Genomic DNA, 22,648 nt, shown 5'->3' with positions numbered 1-22,648 from the left:
AGCTTCTAACTACATTATGGAAGAGTGTGATGGATGCTTTTGGCAGATGTTAGGACACTGAGTAAACTGAGTTTATTAGAACTGCCACAAAGATGGTCATAAATAGTCACAAATGGGTACCATCAGAAGGTGTGAATAACCAGAGGCAGTGATTATAAGAACATAAGAGCATAAGAAATAGGAGCAGGAGTAGGCCATTTGGCCCCTTGAACCTGCTCAGCCATTCAAAATGATCATGACTGATCAGATCCTGGCCTCAACTCCACTTCCCCGCCCACTCCCCATAATCCTTGACTCCCTTATCATACAAAAATCTGTCTATCTCTACCTTAAATATATTCAATGACCCAGCCTCCACCGCTCTCTGAGGTAGAGAATTCCACAGATTCACGACCCTCTGATAAAAGAATCTGGCTTGAGTAATGTTGATTGTGCTGGTAGATAACTAGATTTATTTTAAATCTAGAGGATGAAGTTGTTTGGTTTAATTTCATGCTTGTTGGACTCCTGTAACTCAAAAAACTATGATACCTGGCTTAAAAGCAAGCTTTATAGACTGACCACTGAAATCTAATCTCAACATTAAATAAGTAATTCAGAAGTGAATCTGTATGAGGGGGCTGCTAAAAATCCATATCAAACTGCACATACACTACAGCTGTAGAACTGGTCACACTTTACATCGACACCGAGCATTTATAGCGTCAATCCAGAGTTGGGTGCAACTTGATACTGGAGTAACAAGGAATTAGACTCCCTCTTCCTGGAGTTGCAGGACAACATTGGCATCAGTGCAAAGTAAAACCGCTTTGCATCAATGCTGCAGTTGTACTGTGAATACAGACATGGACTGGTTTCATTGCAAGACACAAAATAAATTCCATTATTTCATAAGTTGAGATCAAATATATAATAATGAATAGGACTTGAGCACTTAAATCTAGGCTGAACTCCAGTGCAATGCTGAGGGAGTGCTGTACTGTTGGAGGTGCTGTCTTTCAGATGAGACGTTAAACCGAGGTTCTGTCTGCTCTTTCAGGTGAACATAAAAGATCCCATGGCACTATTTCGAAGAAGAGCAGGGGAGTTATCCCCGTGTCCTGGCCAATATTTATCCCTCAATCAACATAACAAAAACAGATTATCTGATCGTTATCACATTGCTGTTTGTGGGAGCTTGCTGTGTGCATATTGGCTGCCGGGTATTCCACATTACAACAGTGACTACACTTCAAAAAGTACTTCATTGGCTGTAAAGTTCTTTGAGACTTCTGGTGGTCGTGAAAGATGCTATATAAATGCAAGTCTTTCGTTAGAAACATAGAAAATAGGTGCAGGAGTAGGCCATTCGGCCCTTCGAGCCTGCACCACCATTCAATATGATCATGGCTGATCATGCAACTTCAATATCCCATTCCTGCTTTCTCTCCATACCCCTTGATCCCTTTAGCTGTAGGGGCCACACCTACCTCTCTTTTGAATATATTCAATGAACTTTCTGTGGTAGAGAACTCCACAGGTTCGCAATTTTCTGAGTGAAGAAGTTTTTCCTCATCTCGGTCCTAAATGGCTTACACTTTATCCTTAGACTGTGACCCCTGGTTCTGGGAACATTGGGAACATTCTTCCTGCATCTAACCTGTCCAATCCTGTCAGAATTTTATATGTTTCTATGAGATCCCCTCTCATTCTTCTAAATTCCCATGAATATAAGCCTAGTCGATCCAGTCTTTCTTCATATGTCAGTCCTGCCATCCCGGGAATCAGTCTGATGAACCTTTGCTGCACTCCCTCAATAACAAGAATGTCCTTCCTCAGATTAGGAGACCAAAACTGTACACAATATTCAAGATGTGGCCTCACCAAGGCCCTGTACAACTGCAGTAAGACTTCCCTGCCCCTATACTCAGATCCTCTCGTTATGAAGGCCAACATGCCATTTGCCGCCTTCATCGCCTGCTGTACCTGCATGCCAACATTCAATGAATTATGTACCATGACACCCAGGTCTCGTTGCACCTCACCTTTTCCTAATCTGTCACCATTCAGATAATATTCTGTCTTCCTGTTTTTGCCATCAAAGTGGATAACCTCACATTTATCTACATTATACTGCACCTGCCATCCATTTGCCCACTCACCTAACCTGTCCAAGTCACCCTGTAGCCTCTTAGCATCCTCCTTACAGCTCACACTGCCACGCAGCTTAGTGTCATCTGCAAATTTGGAGATATTACATTCAATTTCTTCGTCTAAATCATTAATGTATATTATAAATAGCTGGGGTCCCAGCAATGAACCTTGCGGTACCCCACTAGTCACTGCTTGCCATTCTGAAAAGGACCCGTTTATTCCTACTCTTTGCTTCCTGTCTGCCAGCCAGTTCTCTATCCACGTCAATACATTACCCCCAATACCATATGCTTTAATTTTGCACACTAATCTCTTGTGTGGGACCTTGTCAAAAGCCTTTTGAAAGTCCAAATACACCACATCCACTGGTCCTCCCTTGTCCACTCTACTAGTTACATCCTGAAAAAATTCTAGAAGGTTTGTCAAGCATGATTTCCCTTTCATAAATCCATGCTGACTTGGACTGATCCTGTCATTGCTTTCCAAATGCGCTGCTATTACATCTTTAATAATTGATTATAACATTTTCCCCACTACCGATGTCAGGCTAACCGGTCTATAATTCCCTGTTTTCTCTCCCTCCTTTTTTTAAAAGTGGGGTTACATTAGCTACTCTCCAATCCATAGGAACTGATCCAGAGTCAATAGAATGTTGGAAAATGACCACCAATGCATCCACTATTTCTAGGGCCACTTCCTTAAGTACTCTGGGATGCAGACAATCAGGCCCTGGGGATTTATCGGCCTTCAATCCCATCAATTTCCCTAACACAATTTCCTAACTAATAAGGATTTCCTTCAGTTCCCCCTTCTCACTAGACCCTCAGTCCCCTAGTATTTCTGGAAGGTTATTTGTGTCTTCCTTAGTGAAGACAGAACCAAAGTATTTGTTCAATTGGTCTGCCATTTCTTTGTTCCCCATTATAAATTCACCTGATTCTGACTGCAAGTGGACCTACATTTGTCTTCACTAATCTTTTTCTCTTCACATATCGATAGACGCTTTTGCAGTTAGTTTTTATGTTCTTTGCAAGCTTACTCTCATACTCTATTTTCCCCCTCTTAATTAAACCCTTTGTCCTCCTCTGCTGAATTCTAAATTTCTCCCAGAACACAGGTTCACTGCTTTTTCTGGCCAATTTATATGCCTCTTCCTTGGATTTAACACTATCCCTAATTTCCCTTGTTAGCCACGGTTGAGCCACCTTTCCCGTTTTATTTTTACTCCAGACAGGGATGTACAATTGTTGAAGTTCATGCATGTGATGTTTAAATGTCTGTCATTGCCTATCCACCATCAACCCTTTAAATATCATTCGCCAGTCTATCCTAGCCAATTCACATCTCCTCCCATCGAAGTTACCTTTCTTTAAGTTCAGGACCCTAGTCTCTGACTTAACTGTGTCACTCTCCATCTTAATGAAGAATTCTACCATATTATGGTCACTCTTCCCCGAGGGGCCTCGCACAACAAGATTGCTAATTAGTCCTTTCTTGTTACACATCACCCAGTCTAGGATGACCAGACCTCTAGTTGGTTCCTCGACATATTGGTCTAGAAAACCATCCCTTATACACTCCAGGAAATTCTCCTCCACCGTATTGCTATCAGTTTGGTTAGCCCAATCTATATGTAGATTAAAGTCACCCATGATAATTGCTGTACCTTTTATTGCACGCATCCCTAATTTCCTGTTTGATAGAAACATAGACATAGAAATATAGAAAATAGGTGCAGGAGTAGGCCATTCGGCCCTTCTAGCCTGCACCGCCATTCAATGAGTTCATGGCTGAACATGCAACTTCAGTACCCCATTCCTGCTTTCTCAATGATGCCATCCCCAACCTCATTACTACTATTTGGTGGTCTGTACACAACTCCCACTAGCGTTTTCTGCCCTTTGGTGTTCCGCAGCTCTACCCATACAGATTCCACATCACCAAGCTAATGTCCTTCCTTACTATTGCGTTAATCTCTTTAACCAGCAACGCTACCCCACCTCCTTTTCCTTTTTGTAGGAACTAGTATATTCATTAAATGATATATGACAAAAAGCTGCATGAATCACTCTAGCTTGGCATAATTTTGGACAAAACAAGCATTGGAATTGTAATATTTATCTTGATTTTGATGTCTTTGTTTAATATATTTAAAAAAATGAATTGATCTTAATTAACACATATTTTCTTTTAAATGCTTCATAGTTCCCCGGATTTTTCTGCTGGGTCCACCTGTTACAGGGAAGCTTACTGTTGTAAGTGCGTTCTATATTTAAACTATTTGTTAAAGAGAAAAATCTTATAACTAAGGGTGAATAAAGTTTTAAAAAAAAATTAACTTCCAGAGTGCATTGTTAGCTGTTAATACGTCTGTTTTGCCTGATATTTTTCTATACAACATTGCTATATCAAAATGATAGTTTCTCAGGCTAAAATAAGTTAATTTTTATTATTTGAAATGGAAGTAGTTATTTGATACATATTCTTATGAAATTTGTTGACCGATAATTAGTTTCTTTTCTAGGCTTTTGCTGCACTGTGTCCGTATCGAAAGATTATTTAAATGGACCCAAGCTTCCTCAATGGAATATTTCCTTTAATGTAATACATTTGATCTTTCCCTCCAACTGAAAAAAAGTGATATTTTTAGTAATTTAGTGCTCCTTCGTTTTATTTTAGAGGGATTTTGTAATTTCTTGAGATAAATGTGAGCTATTCACAATAACCCTGTTAGAGCTGAGAGTGCAATCCAAATAATTTGCATTTCTTATTTGAAGTTTGCATTAATCGTTAACTTAACTCTTTGTCAGTGTTGCTTTGCTGGTTTCAAAAGATTAAATGCAGCTTAAAAATATTGTCAGGATCCAGTACATTACAAACCACAAAAATGGCTGTACTAATCAGTAACAAGCCTACATGATGATGTGAAGTTTAAATTGCTGCATAATTGGCTTTGAAGGTAGGATGTTACAGCCGGAAATTAAAAGGCATGAAGACTGTTTCTGGCATACATAAGGGGGAAATTAAAGTATTTAGTACAATAGGATTTTTTTTTTATTGCTCTTCATTTAAACTTACTTTCCTTTCCCCAATTTTTATCTGCCCATTTTCCTTTGGAGAGTCTCTATGGACCTTTTGCCAGTCAATAAGGATTTGACTTGTTGCGCCTAATTTTTTAAAATATTCTTTCCTGGGATGCGGGCGTCACTGGCAAGGCCAGCATTTATTACCCATCCCTAATTGCCCTTGAGAAGGTGATGGTGAGCTGTCTTCTTGAATAGCTGCAGTTCATCTGGTGAAGGTACTCTCACAGTGCTGTTAGGGAGAGAGTTCCAGGATTTTGACCCAGTGACGATGAAGGAACGGCGATATATTTCCAAGTCAGGGTTGTGTGTAACTTGGAGGGGAACTTGCAGGTGATGGTGTTCCTATGAGCCTGCTGCCCTTGTCTTTCTAGGTGGTAGAGATCGCGGGTTTGGGAGGTGCTGCTGAAGAAGCCTCTGGAGTTGCTGCAATGCATCTTGTAGATGGTACACACTGCAGCCACGGTACACCGGTAGTGCAGGGAGTGAATGTTTAAGGTGATGGATGGGGTGCCAATCAAGCAGGCTCCTTTGTCCTGAATGGTGTCGAGCTTCTTGAGTGTTGTTGGAGCTGCACTCATCCAGGCAAGTGGAGACTTTCCATCACAGTCCTGCCTTGTACCTTGTAGGTGGTGGAAAGACTTTGGGGAGTCAGGAGGTGAGACACTTGCTGCAGAATACCCAGCCTCTGACTTGCTCTTGTTGCCACATTTGCCATATTTATGTGGCTGGTCCAGTTAAATTTCTGGTCAATGGTAACCCCCAGGATGTTGATGGTGGGGGGGCTTCAGCGATAGTAATGCCGTTGAATGTCAAAGGGCGGTGGTTAGCCTCTCACCTGTTGGAGATAGTCATTGCATAGCACTTGTGTAGTGCGAATGTTACTTGCCACATATCAGCCCAAGCCTGAGTGTCGTCCAGGTCTTGCTGCAGGCGGGCAAGGACTGCTCCATTATCTGAGGAGTTGCAAATGAAATTGAACAATCATCAGCGAACATCCCCATTTCTGACCTTAATACGGAGGGAAAGTCATTGATGAAGCAGCTGAAGCTGGTTGGGCCCAGGATACTGCCCTGAGGAACTTCTGCAGCAATGTCATTTTGATATTCCTAAAAGTTATAATGGTTCGCTATACTAGATAATGTTCAGAATCTTGTATGTGCATATTGGTTGCTGCTCTGGATCAGAGCTCCCTTGAAGAAAGGAAGATATTAGAAGACAATTTCACACACCCCTACTTCATCCCTCTATGGTTTGCTCTACATTATTATTCTTGCCATCTCTTGTCTTCTCCTTACCGGCCCCTCCCCCAACTTTGGCCCCATCTGCCGTTTTCTCACCTCCAAATTCCACTCCAGGCCTCTATCCATCCTACATGGGTTCACTGCCTCCCATTGTTTCAGCTTGTGCATCCACTGATGTGCCAATTGAGGCATATATCACCAGTATTGTTCGCAACCTTGTCATATTTGACCCTGCAATAAGCTTTTGGCCACATATCCACAGCATAACTAAGGCCGCCTATTTCCACCTCTGTAACATCTCCCGTCTCCGCCCTTGCCTCAGCTCATCCGCTGCGGAAACCCTCATCCATGCCTTTGTTACTTCTAGACTTGATTATTCCAATGCACCGCTGGCTGACCTCCCCCATTCTACCCTACGTAAACTAGAGATGATCCAAAACTCGGCTGCCCGTGTCCTAACTCGCAAGTCCCGCTCATCCATCACCCCTGTGCTCGCTGACCTACATTGGCTCCCGGTTAAGCAACAACTCGATTTCAAAATTCTCACCCTTGTTTTCAAATCCCTCCATGGCCTTGCCCCTCCCTATCTCTGTAATCTCCTCCAGCCCCACAACCATCCCGAGATATCTGCCCTTCTCTAATTCTGTTCTCCTGAGCATTCCTGATTCTAATCGCTCAACCATTGGTGGCCATGCCTTCTGTTGCCTAGGCCCTAAGCTCTGGAACTCCCTGCATAAACCTCTCACGCTCCTTAAAACCTACCTCTTTGACCAAGCTTTTGGTCACCTGCCCTAACTTCTCCTTATGTGGCTTGGTGTCAAATTTTTTTTCTGATAATGCTCCTGTGAAGCGCCTTGGGACGTTTCACTACGTTAAAGGCACTGTATAAATACTTGTTGTATTGCCACCTAAACTGTTGTATTAACCCCTTCCAGTCTTTTCTTTACCAACCTTCTCCTCTGAGTTTATTATCTCCAACCTCCTTCCTATGCCCATATCTTTTCCTTTCTCCGATGTCACCTGGAATTTCCTCCCACCTCTTCTGTCCTCTCAAATCAAAATTGACAACCCCCCTTCATGGTCCCTTTCAAAATGTCTGCTGCTTTGCAAATAAGTCAATTCATCCATGACGTCATTGTGAAGTTCGTGTTGACGTTATCAGCCTTATACAGATTTGGCTTATCAATGACAGTCTATTCCCCCTTGCTAAGGTTGCTTCTCCTGGGTCTTCATTCTTTCATGTCTTCTCCCACCCCTAACTGCTGTGGTGGTGATGTAGCTGTCTTCTCCAAATCCCATCTTGGCCTCTACCCCTATACATCTAGCCCGTGCTCTGCATTTGAGCACAATTCTTCACCACCCTGCCAAATCCCCCCTTTAGAATCCTCCACCATTTTTGTTTCTCCCCCCACCTTAGACCTAGGTCCTTATCCCACTGAATTCACACCCCGCCACATTAGTTCCATCTCTGTATCCAACAAATCCAGATTCTTGGGGATTTCAACCTCTTTAAAGTCACCTTTCCCAACTGGCACAGAATTTCTTGCCCTGCGCACATCTCTCATCATCCTCCACATTGATTCCTTACCCACACGCATGATCACCCCTTGACCTTGCGATTAGATGGATCTCAAGACTTTTGAGATGCTCATTTATGATGAGCATTCTCAGACTGCTTTCTTAGCTCCCTTTGTATACACATCCCCACGACAACCCAAGGCCACTCTACTTTCTAGCCTTAGAAAAAATAAGCCACATCTCCCATACCAGCACCTTCTCAAACTCCTTTTCAGGCTCTTATAAAGATATTGATCTCCTCCATAACTGCATAGCCTCCACCTTCAACGATCTCACCTTCATTAGATCTTGGCCAGACTTGCGCGCACATTATTCCCCTTGGTACAATGGTAGCCTCAAATCCACAGGTTGTAAATTTGAAAAAAAAACCTGGAATGTGACCTGCCTGGCAGTTCATCGGCAGCCTAATTAGTGGACAGGTACGTAGTAGATGCAGTTCAGTGCAGAGAAATATGAAGTACATTTTGGGGAAAAGAGCAATGAAAGGCAATATTCCTTTAATAGTAAGATGCTTAACGGAATAGAGGAATGGAGAGATCGAGGGATGCAAGTATATAGGTATTTAATTGTGGGAATGTAGATAGAAAGGGCCATAAAAAGTCAAATAGGATTCTGAGTTTCATACATTGACTATAAAAGCAGGACATTATATTCAATTTGTACAGACATTGGCTAGATCACAGTTGGAGTAGTTCTGGGCACCACTATATAAAGGGCATTAGGCCATTGGAAGGCTATCACAGTGATTCATTTGAATGAGATCATAATTGAGAGATTATAGTTATAAAGAAAGCCTTGAAATAATCTTTTTCACTGGAATAGAGAAGTTTAAAGGGGGGGATCTAATAGAATTTTTTTAAATTATGAATGTTTTTGGCAAGATAAGCAGTGAAATATTGTTTCCACTAGTTGCCAAATTGGTTAAAAGTGGGAAAAAACTGAAGATCACCATTAGAAAAATGAAGGAAAGTATTAGAAGACAATTTCACACATTTGAATATGGAATGCTTTACCACAGGTACCTATTGAGACAATCGGATAAAAATTGGTTTTGTCCTATTTTCGGGCCCAAAATAAGGATCGGAGCTCATCCGAAATGAGTCCTCGGGCCTCATTTTAATAATCTAGCAAACTGCTGACCCGTGTTGTGCCTTTAGAGGCAGCTAGTCCGAAGTCGGAGGTGAAATTTAGGACCGCTGGCATGCTGGCGGCAACCCTAAGGTAAGTCCTGGAGGGGGAGGGGGAGAAAAACTGGCCCACGGGAGTGCTGAGAGGAGCAGGAGTGCCCCTCTCAACTCCATAGGAAGGTAAGTTGGAAACTAGTTACTTTTTGGTGGCGGCTGCACCTTAGGTCACAGTAATCCACCAAAACTTGAGCAGAACAGGCCTGACGCCTGCTGTGCCCAATATTCATCCAAAGACCATATTTATGTAGATGTACTATTGACTTTTTTTATCTGCGATGTTTTAGTGTTGCCTTAATTCTTTAAAAAATATCTGTACATATGGTATGGCATGGTCAATTCTTAAAGCCCTAAAGATTTAGCCTTAAGCTACTGTCTGGCATTATTCCCAGATGTGAGATTTTGCTTTTTACTTTTACTAGGCCAAGTTGCTATGTGACCGGATCAATACCAACCTGCTCACTTTGGACAGTATGCTAGCAGATGTAAAATCTGAATTTGCTAACGAAATTAACAGATTAAACAGCAAAAGTAAGGTACAGTAATAGAGCTTAAGCTACTACTTTGTTGCATGCAGCCATTTCGAACATGTATGTGGCCTGTTCCATGTTGCCAAATAGCAGATGTTAGAAATTGATGATCACAACAAACTGCCAGCATTATATATACTTGCGCATGCTGAAATAGGTTCATACAAAAGGAATCTTCACGCTGAAATGACTAATGGGAAATATATTTTGTACAATTTTTTTTCCTGAAGGCATATGGCTTTACTAGCTTGGCTGCCCTCAGCAGTCTCAACTGTGGCTGTTCTTAATGTACAGATAGAAAAAAGCTGATTGACCTTTGGGATTGCCACAAGTGAGCATGATCGTCATCGACCTGAAACGTTAACTCTGTTCCTCTCCATAGATGCTGCCTGACCCAATGCGATTTCCAGCATTTTCTGTTTTTATTTCAGATTCCAGCATCCGCAGTATTTTGCTTTTGTATGATCATATCCTTACTTGATCTGCACACAGATGTACTTGTCCTGGATAGCAGTCAGGTGTACAAATTCTGGCTGATATCCCTCAACTTCCCCTTTCTTACCTCAGGAATGCTGATGCTAATTTAACGTCCCAACTACTGACCAAGTTGAGGCACTGCAGACCATGGTTAGGAATCAAATAATGTTCACAGAGACGTGAAAGCAGATGTTTAATTCATTCTCCTGGCCAAAGTGAATTGTTCCTCCGTGTGTGTTTGCAGTTTATGGCTATATTGTGACATTGACAACCTTGCTGTTTTTGTCATACATTGCATCCGATGAATCCTGATTCAATTGGAGCAATTGAGAGAGTATGGTCTGTTTCATTTTTTTTGTATCATAAATACTGCCCATTTAAATTAATTTAAGTAGTGCTGTAGTGTGAAAATGGATGAAAATAAGTGGAGTTACTCGGTGCTAATTAGAGGAGTAAAACTCTGCTCAAGGGAGATGACGGCACTGGAAAAATGATTGTAGTGCAGCTCCTTAAAGAGCAGCAGGGGCATTAATTATCTTCTTAGTATAGTGGCTCTTGCCTTGAAAAATTGTAATTGTGAGTCACGCTGTAATGATAGCCTTTTCTGGGCTTTAAAGTTTTGGTTGGCTAACACTTTTCTAACATTAATTTTGACCTTTGGGAGATATGGTCAGCTCAGTACAGGAATTAGATCAGAGTTGATGTAGAGAATCCTTTCACAAATGTTGATTTGAAACAGGAAGAGAATGATTTAAATGTTGCTAATTTACGATTGTTTCAAAGTTGATTGCTACTACAACAACAACTTGCCTTTCTATTGCACAGAAAAACGACCCAAGGGGCTTGCTTCACAAAGGCGCAAACAAAAAAATTACAAATGTTTATTTACAGGACAGTTAAGTTTACTGCTTATGGGCATGTTCACATATCATGCAGTTATTCCTGTGGCTAGCTAGTACTTCAGATTTGAATGTAACTATTTTGTGATTCAAGATACTTTAATACAGTACAGTTCTCATTTGTTCAAATGAAATAAGTGTAACATTAGCCCGATGGTACTATACTTTTGTGAAGATGGTCCTCAGTATTGCCCTATTTATGCTGATGTTCCTATATATTGGTCTGTTTGACAATGAGCATTTGATGATTTTTCCTTTATATTTGTTTCTGGGATGTGGGTGTTGTTGGCAAGGCCAGCATTTATTGCCCATCTATAATTGCCCTTGAGAAGGTGATGATGAGCCGCCTTCTTGAACCGCTGCAGTCCGTGTGGTGAAGGTTCTCCCACAGTACTGTGAGGGAGGGAGTTCCAGGATTTTGACCCAGCGACGATAAGGGAACGGTGATATATTTCCAAGCCAGCATGATGCGTAACTTGAGGGGAACTCATCCGGATAAGTGAAGAGTATTCCATCACTCCTAACTTGTGCCTTGTTGATGGTGGAAAGGTTTTGGGGAGTCAGGAGGTGAGACACTCACTGCAGAATACCCAGCCTCGGACCTGCTCTTGTAGCTACAGTAGCTCTGTGGCTGGTCCAGTTAAGTTTCTGGTCAATGATGATCCCAGGATGGTGGAGGATTCGGCAATGGTAATGCCGTTGAATGTCATGGGGTAATGGTTAGGCTCCCTTTTGTTGGAGATAGTCATTAATAATAACTTTTATTTATACAGCATCTTTAACATAGTAAAACATCCCAAGGCGCCTCAGTACATTGTTTACAACACAAAACAGATAAATTTTACATCGAGCCACAAAAGCAGAAATTAAGGCAGATGACCAAAAACTTGTTTAAAGAGGTAGGCCTTAAGGGCGTCTTAAAGGAGGTAGAGAGGCGGAGAGGTTTAGGGAGGGAATTCCAGAGCTTAAGGCCCAGGCAAATTGCCTGGCACTTGCGTGACACGAATGTCACTTGCCATTTATCAGCCCAAGCCTGAATGTCGTCTGGATCTTGCTGCATGCGGGCATGGACTGCTTAGTTTTATGAGTTGCGAATGAAACTGAACAATCAGTGAACATCCCCATTTCTGACCTTATGATGGAGGGATGGTCATTGATGAAGCAGCTGAAGATATTTGGACCTAGGACACTACCCTGAGGAACTCCTGCAGCAATGTCCTGGGGTTGAGATGATTGACCTCCAACCACCACAACCATCTTTCTTTGTGCTAGGTATGACTCCAGTCATTGAAGAGTTTTCCCCCTCATTCTCACTGACTTCAATTTTACCAGGGCTCCTTGAATGCCACACTCGGTCACATACTGCCTGTTTAAAGGAATAGTATGCAGAGGTTTGGGAAGGTTGCAGGAGAAGGAATAACAACTCTGAGGTTTTGCTGTGCGTTTGCCCCAGGCATGTTTAGCCACTCGGTAGTTTTACGTTGTGTGCACTATTGATTTTTCTCGCATCTTCCTAAGTTGGAAAGGTGCAGTGCTTAGTGTCGCTGATTGCTCCAAAAATGCCATCAATCTCGCTCTGTAACAGGCCAATGATCTGTTTTCAGTGGGACCAATAAACTTTGTTCTTTCCTGTTCCCCAATTGAAAGGTAACATTCTCAAGGTAAAATTAGTATTTTACTGGCTCCCTGAAACTCTTAAAATTGTTAACCAACATCTTTCCATGGTCAGTGTTGCATGCAGTGGAATAAAGGTCAATTTTGCAAGGCAATAAATTCAATTATTTTAAGATTATGAATACACTTTGTTAACATTTTAATTTCCTTTTTTGTGACTGAATACATTAGCAATTTATCTTTGTTTTAATAAGGAGCTGTACAATTACATTGGCATCAACAATGTTATGAAACTTACAATTAGGAAGCAAAATTATTTCACATTTTAAATGGAGAAAAAAATTAAACAATTGGGCAAAAATTCAAATTCTAACCCAAGCAGCAGTACATTTTTATGTGGCATGTGATCATATAATTTCCATGAAATATTTAAATTTCATGGAAATGCCATTATAATTGAGAACAAATAACACTGCGGGCGGGGGTGGGGGAACGCCATTCAAGATAATGATCCAGGAACCAATCGACCTATCAGTATAGTTTGCAATTAAAATTATTTCTGTTCTAATGTTTATGATTTGAATTTTACTTTTAGTGCTAATTTGTTATAAATAGGAAATATGATGATGACCTGAGGAGATAATTTTATATCCCACTTATAGGACTGACCATCACTCTGGTTAGTTTGTTCACTCACTACATATAAATTGTATTCTTTGTGCATCCTCTATGTCCTGGAAGTTACAGTACTGTAACTCCAGATGGTAGACATGAATCGTAACCAGTTTGGACATTCTTACTAATTTTTTCCGCCAGATTTTCTAAAAACCCTAAAGCAACTTTAAAAGATCGCTTGGTATAGCAGGACTACACGAAATGAGTCTGTAACTTTCATAACCTCTGTCACTGTGACACTTCAAAGGGATGAAGCAGACACTAGCTGCTGCAGCAAGCAGCATGATCTACCACGAACAGACAGTGAGACTAAAAGCAGTGAGTCCATACTCCCACTGCGCTGGACCATGGGTCTCGAGCCAAACCACCCCTGGGACCCAGTAACTGTCAAAAAAAAAGTGCCTGCCGATTCTCTTCACTTTTCTCCTTCAGCCTAATCATGTAGGGGCTTTGGAATTCCTTTTGAACTTCGCTCTGAATATTCACCCTCTCATCTCTCTGCAATTCTCTTTTGCTTTGCAGGAAATTCCCAATACACTGTGGGCAAAGCTGATCCTAGAATGGCTGTCAAAAACGGACTGCATCAAACGGGTAAGAATCGCTCCTGTAGGAATAGTCAAAGAGCAATTACACAGCGTGCAGACGTACTTGGTATTCAGCAGTGGAATGAGTGGGGGATTGGTTCAGGCAGTGGCTGATTGCTTTGTCGAACAGCAGTGGGGGAGTTTGAAAGTTTATTAAGAGGATAAAGTGCAGGATGAGTGTGTGCATATGCTAATCTGATAGTTGAGTGTTGATCAAAGACTAAACACAGAATCCAACTGATTGCCTGGAGCAGTATTCAGGGCTGGGATGGGCTATGTCACCCAGAAACCAGACAAAACAGTCAAATAGAAACCGTACAGTCAGTTCCCGTTTGGTGAGTAAGCCATTTGCAGTACAATTTTATTTAGCATGAGTATTTACTTATTAGAATATACATTGCAATATTAAAATGTGTAAAAGAACACACATTGCAACAGTTATGAAAACAATTATATAACTATTCAATCATATTTTATTTTTAATGATTTTCCTAACTTCAACTTGCTGTTTTTCTGAAAGTCGAAAACAGTTGAGTCGCCCAAGATGAGTAGGTACCTCCTACTTCAGAATTATATTTTCAGTTTCAGTTAACTACATAATGGCCATGAAATTTATTGGCATTTGTTTTGCAACTGGTGCCTAGGCATCCAATATGGCAGGTGGTGCGCGCTGGAAGTGCGCTGCTCGCTATATTTCTAAAGGCTCATGTATAGGCATCTAGGGCGTGTAAGGCCTTTGCATGTGCAAATAGCTGGTCTAACACTTGTTTAACAACAACAACAACAACTTGTATTTATATAGCACCTTTAACGTAGTGAAATGTCCCAAGGCGCTTCACAGGAGTATTATGAGATAAAAATTTGACACTAAGTTGAAATTAGCGCAGGTGACCAAAAGCTTAGTCAAAGAGATGTTTTAAGGAGCGTCTTGAAGGCGGAAAGAGTGGCGGAGGGGTTTAGGCAGGGAATTCCGGAGTTTGGGGCCTAGGCAACAGGAGGCATGGCTACCAATGGTTGAGCGATTATAATCGGGGATGCTCAAGAGGGCAGAATTAGAGGAGCGCAGACATCTCTGGGAGGGGGTTGGGGGTTGTGGGACTGGAGGAGATTACAGAGATAGGGAGGGGGCGAGGCCATGAAGAGATTTGAAAATAGGGCTAAGAAATTTTAAATCAAGGCGTTGCTTAACTGGAAGCCAATGTAGGTCAGTGAGCACAGGGGTGATGGGCGAACGAGACTTGGTGCGAGTTAGGTGGATCGCGTACCGATTCGGGCGGGGTATAAAGAAATTTAATATTTACAATTTCTGGTCATACTTTAGCTGTTGTAGTAATACAGCTTAGTGGTTGGGCTAAAAGTTCCCTCAGTTTTATTGTCATCTTTGTTGGGTCCAGCTGATGTATAGTAAAATAAATTCAATTTCCTTCATGCAGTTACAGTGGTGAGATATTGGTATTGTTTTCAGCGTGCTGTGGCTGGACAGCATGATGTTGTTCGGGCTACTAACAAGAAATTGAAAACTGCAGGCTCAGGAATCGAGCTTTATGTCACATCCAGAATGCCGATGTTTGTGGCATGATGCGTTCTGGACTCATATTCTCCCTATTTTGCATTTATATTATTGTTGATGTGCAGCACTAGCAGTGGAAATCCAGCTGTTCTAGGTTCTCTCCTGCCAGTCCAGCTTTGAAGATTTTGAGCGGAAATGGCAACATTATCCTTCACATTTAGCTCCTGTATGTTTTATAGAATGATAGAAATTACAGCACAGAAACAGGCCATTCGGCCCAACATGTCTCTGCATGAGCCTCCTGCTACCTTCCTTCATCTCCCCCAACCAACATATCCTTCTATTCCTTTCTGCTGCATGTACTTACCTAACTATTTTTTAAATGCATCTATGCTATTTGCCTTAACTACTCCATGTGGTAGAAAGTTCTACATTCTAACCACTAAGATGAGCAGTAGCAATGTTTTTAATCCCAATTATTTTATGGGTGTGCAAACATCAGACTTGTGACATTTTCCACATGTTAAATTGTTGAGTGGAATGGCCTGTTTCTGTGCTGTAATTTCTATGTAATTCTATCTAACATACAGGAGGTAAATGTGAAGTATAATGTTGCCAGTTCTGCTCAATCGCCACAATAATACTGACATTCCTATTAGGAGTAAAGTGTATGTGTGTTAAAGGCTCAGGTTCCATGGATAAAAAGAAGTTAGGGCAAAAATAAGGTAGTAATAAATGTGATTGAGATAATACAGAAGAAAGCAATGGCAAATAAAACAGATTAGGAAAGCTAACATAAAAGGCCATCTAAATCTTTAGTCAGAGGATGTTGGAAATGTATAATTAGTAATTTGCCTCAGCTTTTACAGAGGAGGGTGAAAGTGGAATCTGAGAAGGATATTGAAGAATGGTTCCTGGAGATAAATATTCAAAACAACAGTACTAACAACGTTAATGGGACTAAAAGTAAAAAAGTAAGCAGGACCAGATGGTGACTATCCCAGAACACTGAAGGACCCTGGAGAGGAAATGATAGAGGTATCAATGCATCATTTTGCACAATCTTTGGAAATGGGAATTGTCAAAGGATTGGAGAGTGGCAAATGTTCAAGTAGGGGAATGGGATAAATCCAACTATTTTGTAGCCCAGTTAGTCTTAACTCAGTTATGAGTAAACTTCTGAATCGAGATGGTGACCCATTTTCCACTGACATTACAACAATGGTAATTGGAAAATCTAAGCTCTCGTGCCAATGATATGGGATGAAATTAGTGAGCACTTAGAAAGGCATGGATTGACCAGGAGCAGTAAGCATGGATTTGTAAAAGGTAGGTTGTACTTGAATATTTTAATTGAATTTTTTTGTGGAAATCAGAGTGTACAGCATTGTGTGTATTTTCAGAAGATACTTGATAAGGTGCCGCATTAGAGATGGGAAGATTAAGGCACATGGTATTAAAGGGAATATAACTACAAGGATCAAGACAGCGAAGAGTAGGGGTGAATATATGTGAGTACTAGTGTGCCTTGACGATCTGAGCTGGGGTCTTTTTTGTTTTTCATTCATATAAATGATTTGGGCATATGCACGTCAGTATATATAATATCAATATATGCTGTTGATATCAAAGTAGGGGGCATAACCATCCGTGAGGAAGATAGCAGGAGGACATGGGTAAGTTAGTGGAATGGGCAAATTGGTGGGTTACTGATAGGTGGAAGAGACCATGGAAATCATGCATTTTGTGAAAAAGAAGATTGAAAGGAAGTGTGCAGTTTTTGGATCTTTAAAGGTGGGAGTGCAGGGTTAAAAGGTCATTACAAATGCAAATGAGATATCTGGTTTTATATATTAGGACATAGTGTGTAAAAGCAAGGAAGTGATACTAACTTTGTACAAGATGGAGTATTTTATTCCATCTAGGTACCCTATTATAAGGCTACTTAGCCAATGAAAGGGATCAGCAAAGATTTACCAGAATTATGTCAGAAGTGACAAGTTACAATTCCGAAGAAAAACTTCAAACATTGTTTTTTCCATTGGAATAGAGAATAAGTAGAATCTAAGACAATTTTCGACAATAAGTTTTCAGGGGGTGAATAGTGATCGATTGTTTCCATGGGTTTGATGATTCAGTAACAAGGAGGTATAGATTCAGGATTCACAAGCAGAGAAGGGGAGGTGGGACCAGTACAAACCGGACGGTCTGCACCTGGGCAGGACCGGAACCAATGTCCTAGGGGGAGTGTTTGCTAGTGCTGTTGGGGAGGAGTTAAACTAATATTGCAGGGGGATGGGAACCTATGCAGGGAGACAGAGGGAGACAAAAATGAGGCAAAAGCAAAAGACAGAAAGGAGATGAGGAAAAGTGGAGGGCAGAGAAACCCAAGGCAAAGAACAAAAAGGGCCACTGTACAGCAAAATTCTAAAAGGACAAAGGGTGTTAAAAAAGCAAGCCTGAAGGCTTTGTGTCTTATTGCAAGGAGTATCCGCAATAAGGTGGATGAATTAACTGTGCAAATAGATGTTAACAAATATGATGTGATTGGGATTACGGAGACGTGGCTCCAGGATGATCAGGGATGGGAACTCAACATCCAGGGGTATTCAACATTCAGGAAGGATAGAATAAAAGGAAAAGGAGGTGGGGTAGCATTGCTGGTTGAAGAGGAGATTAATGCAATAGTTAGGAAAGACATTAACTTGGATGATGTGGAATCTATATGGGTAGAGCTGCAGAACACTAAAGGGCAAAAATCATTAGTGGGAGTTGTGTACAGACCTCCAAACAGTAGTTGTGATGTTGGGGAGGGCATCAAACAGGAAATTAGGAGTGCATGCAATAAAGGTGCAGCAGTTATAATGGGTGACTTTAATATGCACATAGATTGGGCCAGCCAAACTGGAAGCAATACGGTGGAGGAGGATTTCCTGGAGTGCATAAGGGATGGTTTTCCAGACCAATATGTCGAGGAACCAACTAGGGGGGAGGCCATCTTAGACTGGGTGTTGTGTAATGAGAGAGGATTAATTAGCAATCTCATTGTGCGAGGCCCCTTGGGGAAGAGTGACCATAATATGGTGGAATTCTGCATTAGGATGGAGAATGAAACCGTTAATTCAGAGACCATGGTCCAGAACTTAAAGAAGGGTAACTTTGAAGGTATGAGGCATGAATTGGCTAAGATAGATTGGCTAATGATACTTAAGGGGTTGACTGTGGATGGGCAATGGCAGACATTTAGAGACCGCATGGATGAATTACAACAATTGTACATTCCTGTCTGGCGTAAAAATAAAAAAGGGAAGGTGGCTCAACCGTGGCTATCAAGGGAAATCAGGGATAGTATTAAAGCCAAGGAAATGGCATACAAATTGGCCAGAAATAGCAGCGAACCTGGGGACTGGGAGAAATTTAGAACTCAGCAGAGGAGGACAAAGGGTTTGATTAGGGCAGGGAAAATGGAGTACGAGAAGAAGCTTGCAGGGAACATTAAGGCGGATTGCAAAAGTTTCTATAGGTATGTAAAGAGAAAAAGGTTAGTAAAGACAAACGTAGGTCCCCTGCAGTCAGAATCAGGGGAAGTCATAACAGGGAACAAAGAAATGGCAGACCAATTGAACAAGTACTTTGGTTCAGTATTCACTAAGGAGGACACAAACAACCTTCCGGATATAAAAGTAGTCAGAGGGTCTAGTAAGGAGGAGGAACTGAGGGAAATCTTTATTAGTCGGGAAATTGTGTTGGGGAAATTGATGGGATTGAAGGCCGATAAATCCCCAGGGCCTGATGGACTGCATCCCAGAGTACTTAAGGAGGTGGCCTTGGAAATAGCGGATGTATTGACAGTCATTTTCCAACATTCCATTGACTCTGGATCAGTTCCTATCGAGTGGAGGGTAGCCAATGTAACCCCACTTTTTAAAAAAGGAGGGAGAGAGAAAGCAGGGAATTATAGACCGGTCAGCCTGACCTCAGTAGTGGGTAAAATGATGGAATCAATTATTAAGGATGTCATAGCAGCGCATTTGGAAAATGGTGACATGATATGTCCAAGTCAGCATGGATTTGTAAAAGGGAGATCATGCTTGACAAATCTTCTGAAATTTTTTGAGGATGTTTCCAATAAAGTGGACAAAGGAGTACCAGTTGATGTGGTATATTTGGACTTTCAGAAGGCTTTCGACAAGGTCCCACACAGGAGATTAATGTGCAAAGTTAAAGCACATGGGATTGGGGGTAGTGTGCTGACGTGGATTGAGAACTGGTTATCAGACAGGAAGCAAAGAGTAGGAGTAAATGGGTACTTTTCGGAATGGCAGGCAGTGACTAGTGGGGTACCGCAGGGTTCTGTGCTGGGGCCCCAGTTGTTTACATTGTACATTAATGATTTAGACGAGGGGATTAGTATCTCCAAATTTGCGGATGACACTAAGTTGGGTGGCAGTGTGAGCTGCGAGGAGGATGCTATGAGGCTGCAGAGTGACTTGGATAGGTTAGGTGAGTGGGCAAATGCGTGGCAGATGAAGTATAATGTGGATAAATGTGAGGTTATCCACTTTGGTGGTAAAAACAGAGAGACAGACTATTATCTGAATGGTGACAGATTAGGAAAAGGGAAGGTGCAACGAGACCTGGGTGTCATGGTACATCAGTCATTGAAGGTTGGCATGCAGGTACAGCAGGCGGTTAAGAAAGCAAAGGGCATGTTGGCCTTCATAGCGAGGGGATTTGAGTACAGGGGCAGGGAGGTGTTGCTACAGTTGTACAGGGCCTTGGTGAGGCCACACCTGGAGTATTGTGTACAGTTTTGGTCTCCTAACTTGAGGAAGGACATTCTTGCTATTGAGGGAGTGCAGCGAAGATTCACCAGACTGATTCCCGGGATGGTGGGACTGACCTATCAAGAAAGACTGGATCAACTGGGCTTGTATTCACTGGAGTTCAGAAGAGTGAGAGGGGACCTCATAGAAACGTTTAAAATTTTGACGGGTTTGGACAGGTTGGATGCAGGAAGAATGTTCCCAATGTTGGGTAAGTCCAGAACCAGGGGTCACAGTCTAAGGATAAGGGGTAAGCCATTTAGGACCGAGATAAGGAGAAACTTCTTCACCCAGAGAGTGGTGAACCTGTGGAATTCTCTACCACAGAAAGTAGTTGAGGCCAATTCACTAAATATATTCAAAAGGGAGTTAGATGAAGTCCTTACTACTCGGGGGATCAAGGGGTATGGTGTGAAAGCAGGAAGGGGGTACTGAAGTTTCATGTTCAGCCATGAACTCATTGAATGGCGGTGCAGGCTAGAAGGGCTGAATGGCCTGCTCCTGCACCTATTTTCTATGTTTCTATGTTTCTAGAACGAAGGGTAAGTTATAAGTTTCTTTTCACACAGTAGTTAATTAGAGCATGGAATATTTTACCAGAAGTGACTATTTTGACAGAGAATATAACATCACTTAAATTGGAATTAAATAAATATTTGAAAATTAAAGATATAAAAGAATATAGGGACAGGTGAATAAAATGGAATTATGGTACGAGTATCAATTTGTACATTTTATATAATGCCACAATATTTGCTGAAACTGCATCTCCGAACTGAGTTTTCAAATTATTTTGTTTTATACCTTTTACTGCATCAGCTGTTCAAATTAAATGTTGAGTTTAATTCACCGTTAATAATTTGCATTTGCAAGTATGTAGTTAATATAAGGATGCGTTTATTTATACTGTAAAAATGGCTGCTTTGATTGGTCCCCTTGGAGGATAAGCCACAACCTGAACTTTCTCTGGAATGTGTAACTGGAACCGCCCATCCCAAATTCTCACTGACTTCGCAAATTGTAACTGGATCCACTTTGACTTCCAGAAGCTACAGAGGATAGATCTCCCCAGAAGCCATCAAGTGCCAGCCGAAGTGCCTTACCCCAGCGCAAGTACATCCCCCCCCCCCGCCCCCCCAGTCGAAGTTTGTTGCTCCCCAGCACGTGCTGCATCCCCCAGCCGAAGTCCCTCCTTACACCAGCGCAAGTGCATGACCTTACCCCACCCCCCTCACCATAGATGGGGCATTGTGTACGGATTGTTAATAGGTTTATTGGGTATGAAGTGAATAGTGACAGTGTAGTGACTTCTGGATTTCATCCACTCCAACGATGTCCCTTGTAGGGGGATGTAAGAATGTGCTCCATCTTCCCTGAGTTCCCTCTATCCCCTCCGATCCCCCCATCCGTGTCTCTTCCCCCTTCCCCACCCAGGCTCTCTGTCTTCCCCTGTCCTCCCACCCCCTTCCCAGACTCTCTCCCTCCCTTCATCCCACCCCAGGCTCTCCCGCCCCCCCCCCCCGGCACGCGCGCTGTCTCCCTCCCATCCCACACTCTCTCTCTCCCTCTCCCCACCCCCCTAGACTCTCTTTCTCCCCCTCCCACCCCCGACTCTCTTTTCCCCAGTCTTTATCTCCCCCCGCCCCCCCACCCCCAGACACTCTCTCCCTCTCTTCCGCCCCAGGCTCTCTTTCCCCCCCTCCACTCTCTCCCTCTCCCACCACCCAGACTCTCTCTCTTACCCCCCCCCCCCCCCCCCCAGGCGTGCTCTCTTTCTCTCTCTCTCTCTCTCTCTCTCTCTCTCTCTTCCACCCCCCCCCCCCCCCCCCCCCACCCCCCGCAGGTCGGGGCCACTCGGAGCTCTGGGCAGCTTTAGCCCATTAAAACAGGTGAGCGACCATAGAGACAGATTAATATCTCTGCTAAACGTATTCTTAGGCTACTACCTGCAGCGTCACCTCACTATTAGATGGGTCCCAATCCTTTGATTTGGTCATTGTATTTTTAAAACATGATGAAACAAAACAGGATTTGAAATTTCACAGGGGCGACTTGGATCGGGAAACGTGGTCGGAATGACACTTCCGTTTCGGGCGGCAGGCATCAGGGGGGCTGGGACTCGACCAGATGAGAGGATCGGGGGCGGAGACTCTACAGATCCTCCACAGTCACTTCGTTAATATAAACCAATTTAATGAGAATACTCAGAATTGTTTTTTTATTAAATTCGACTAATTTAACACTTGGTTGGAGGACCATTTTTGTATTAACAAATATAAAATGAGATTTTATTTACTTTAACTCCCATGTG

At 42.2% G+C, this 22,648-nt stretch overlaps 1 protein-coding gene across 4 annotated transcripts in view; it reads left to right on the top strand.

Moving 5' to 3' along the window:
• Nucleotides 1-22,648, top strand: part of ak8 (adenylate kinase 8) — a 239,681-nt gene that overhangs the window by 21,860 nt on the left and 195,173 nt on the right. For 3 of the 4 annotated variants that reach the window (XM_070863870.1, XM_070863869.1, XM_070863871.1), the window contains exons 3-5: nt 4,339-4,388; nt 9,645-9,758; nt 13,940-14,008. In XM_070863870.1, coding sequence (XP_070719971.1) covers nt 4,339-4,388; nt 9,645-9,758; nt 13,940-14,008 — 233 coding nt within the window. Of the gene's footprint in view, nt 1-4,338; nt 4,389-9,644; nt 9,759-13,939; nt 14,009-22,648 lie in introns of those variants that run through there. The other variant, XM_070863873.1, reaches the window with a different exon arrangement.

Source organism: Pristiophorus japonicus, chromosome 20, assembly GCF_044704955.1.
Source record: "Pristiophorus japonicus isolate sPriJap1 chromosome 20, sPriJap1.hap1, whole genome shotgun sequence".
In the NCBI taxonomy this organism is placed as follows: Eukaryota; Metazoa; Chordata; class Chondrichthyes; family Pristiophoridae; genus Pristiophorus; species Pristiophorus japonicus.
Note: the sequence above shows the minus strand (reverse complement) of the source record. Positions and strands in the feature narration are given on the sequence as shown.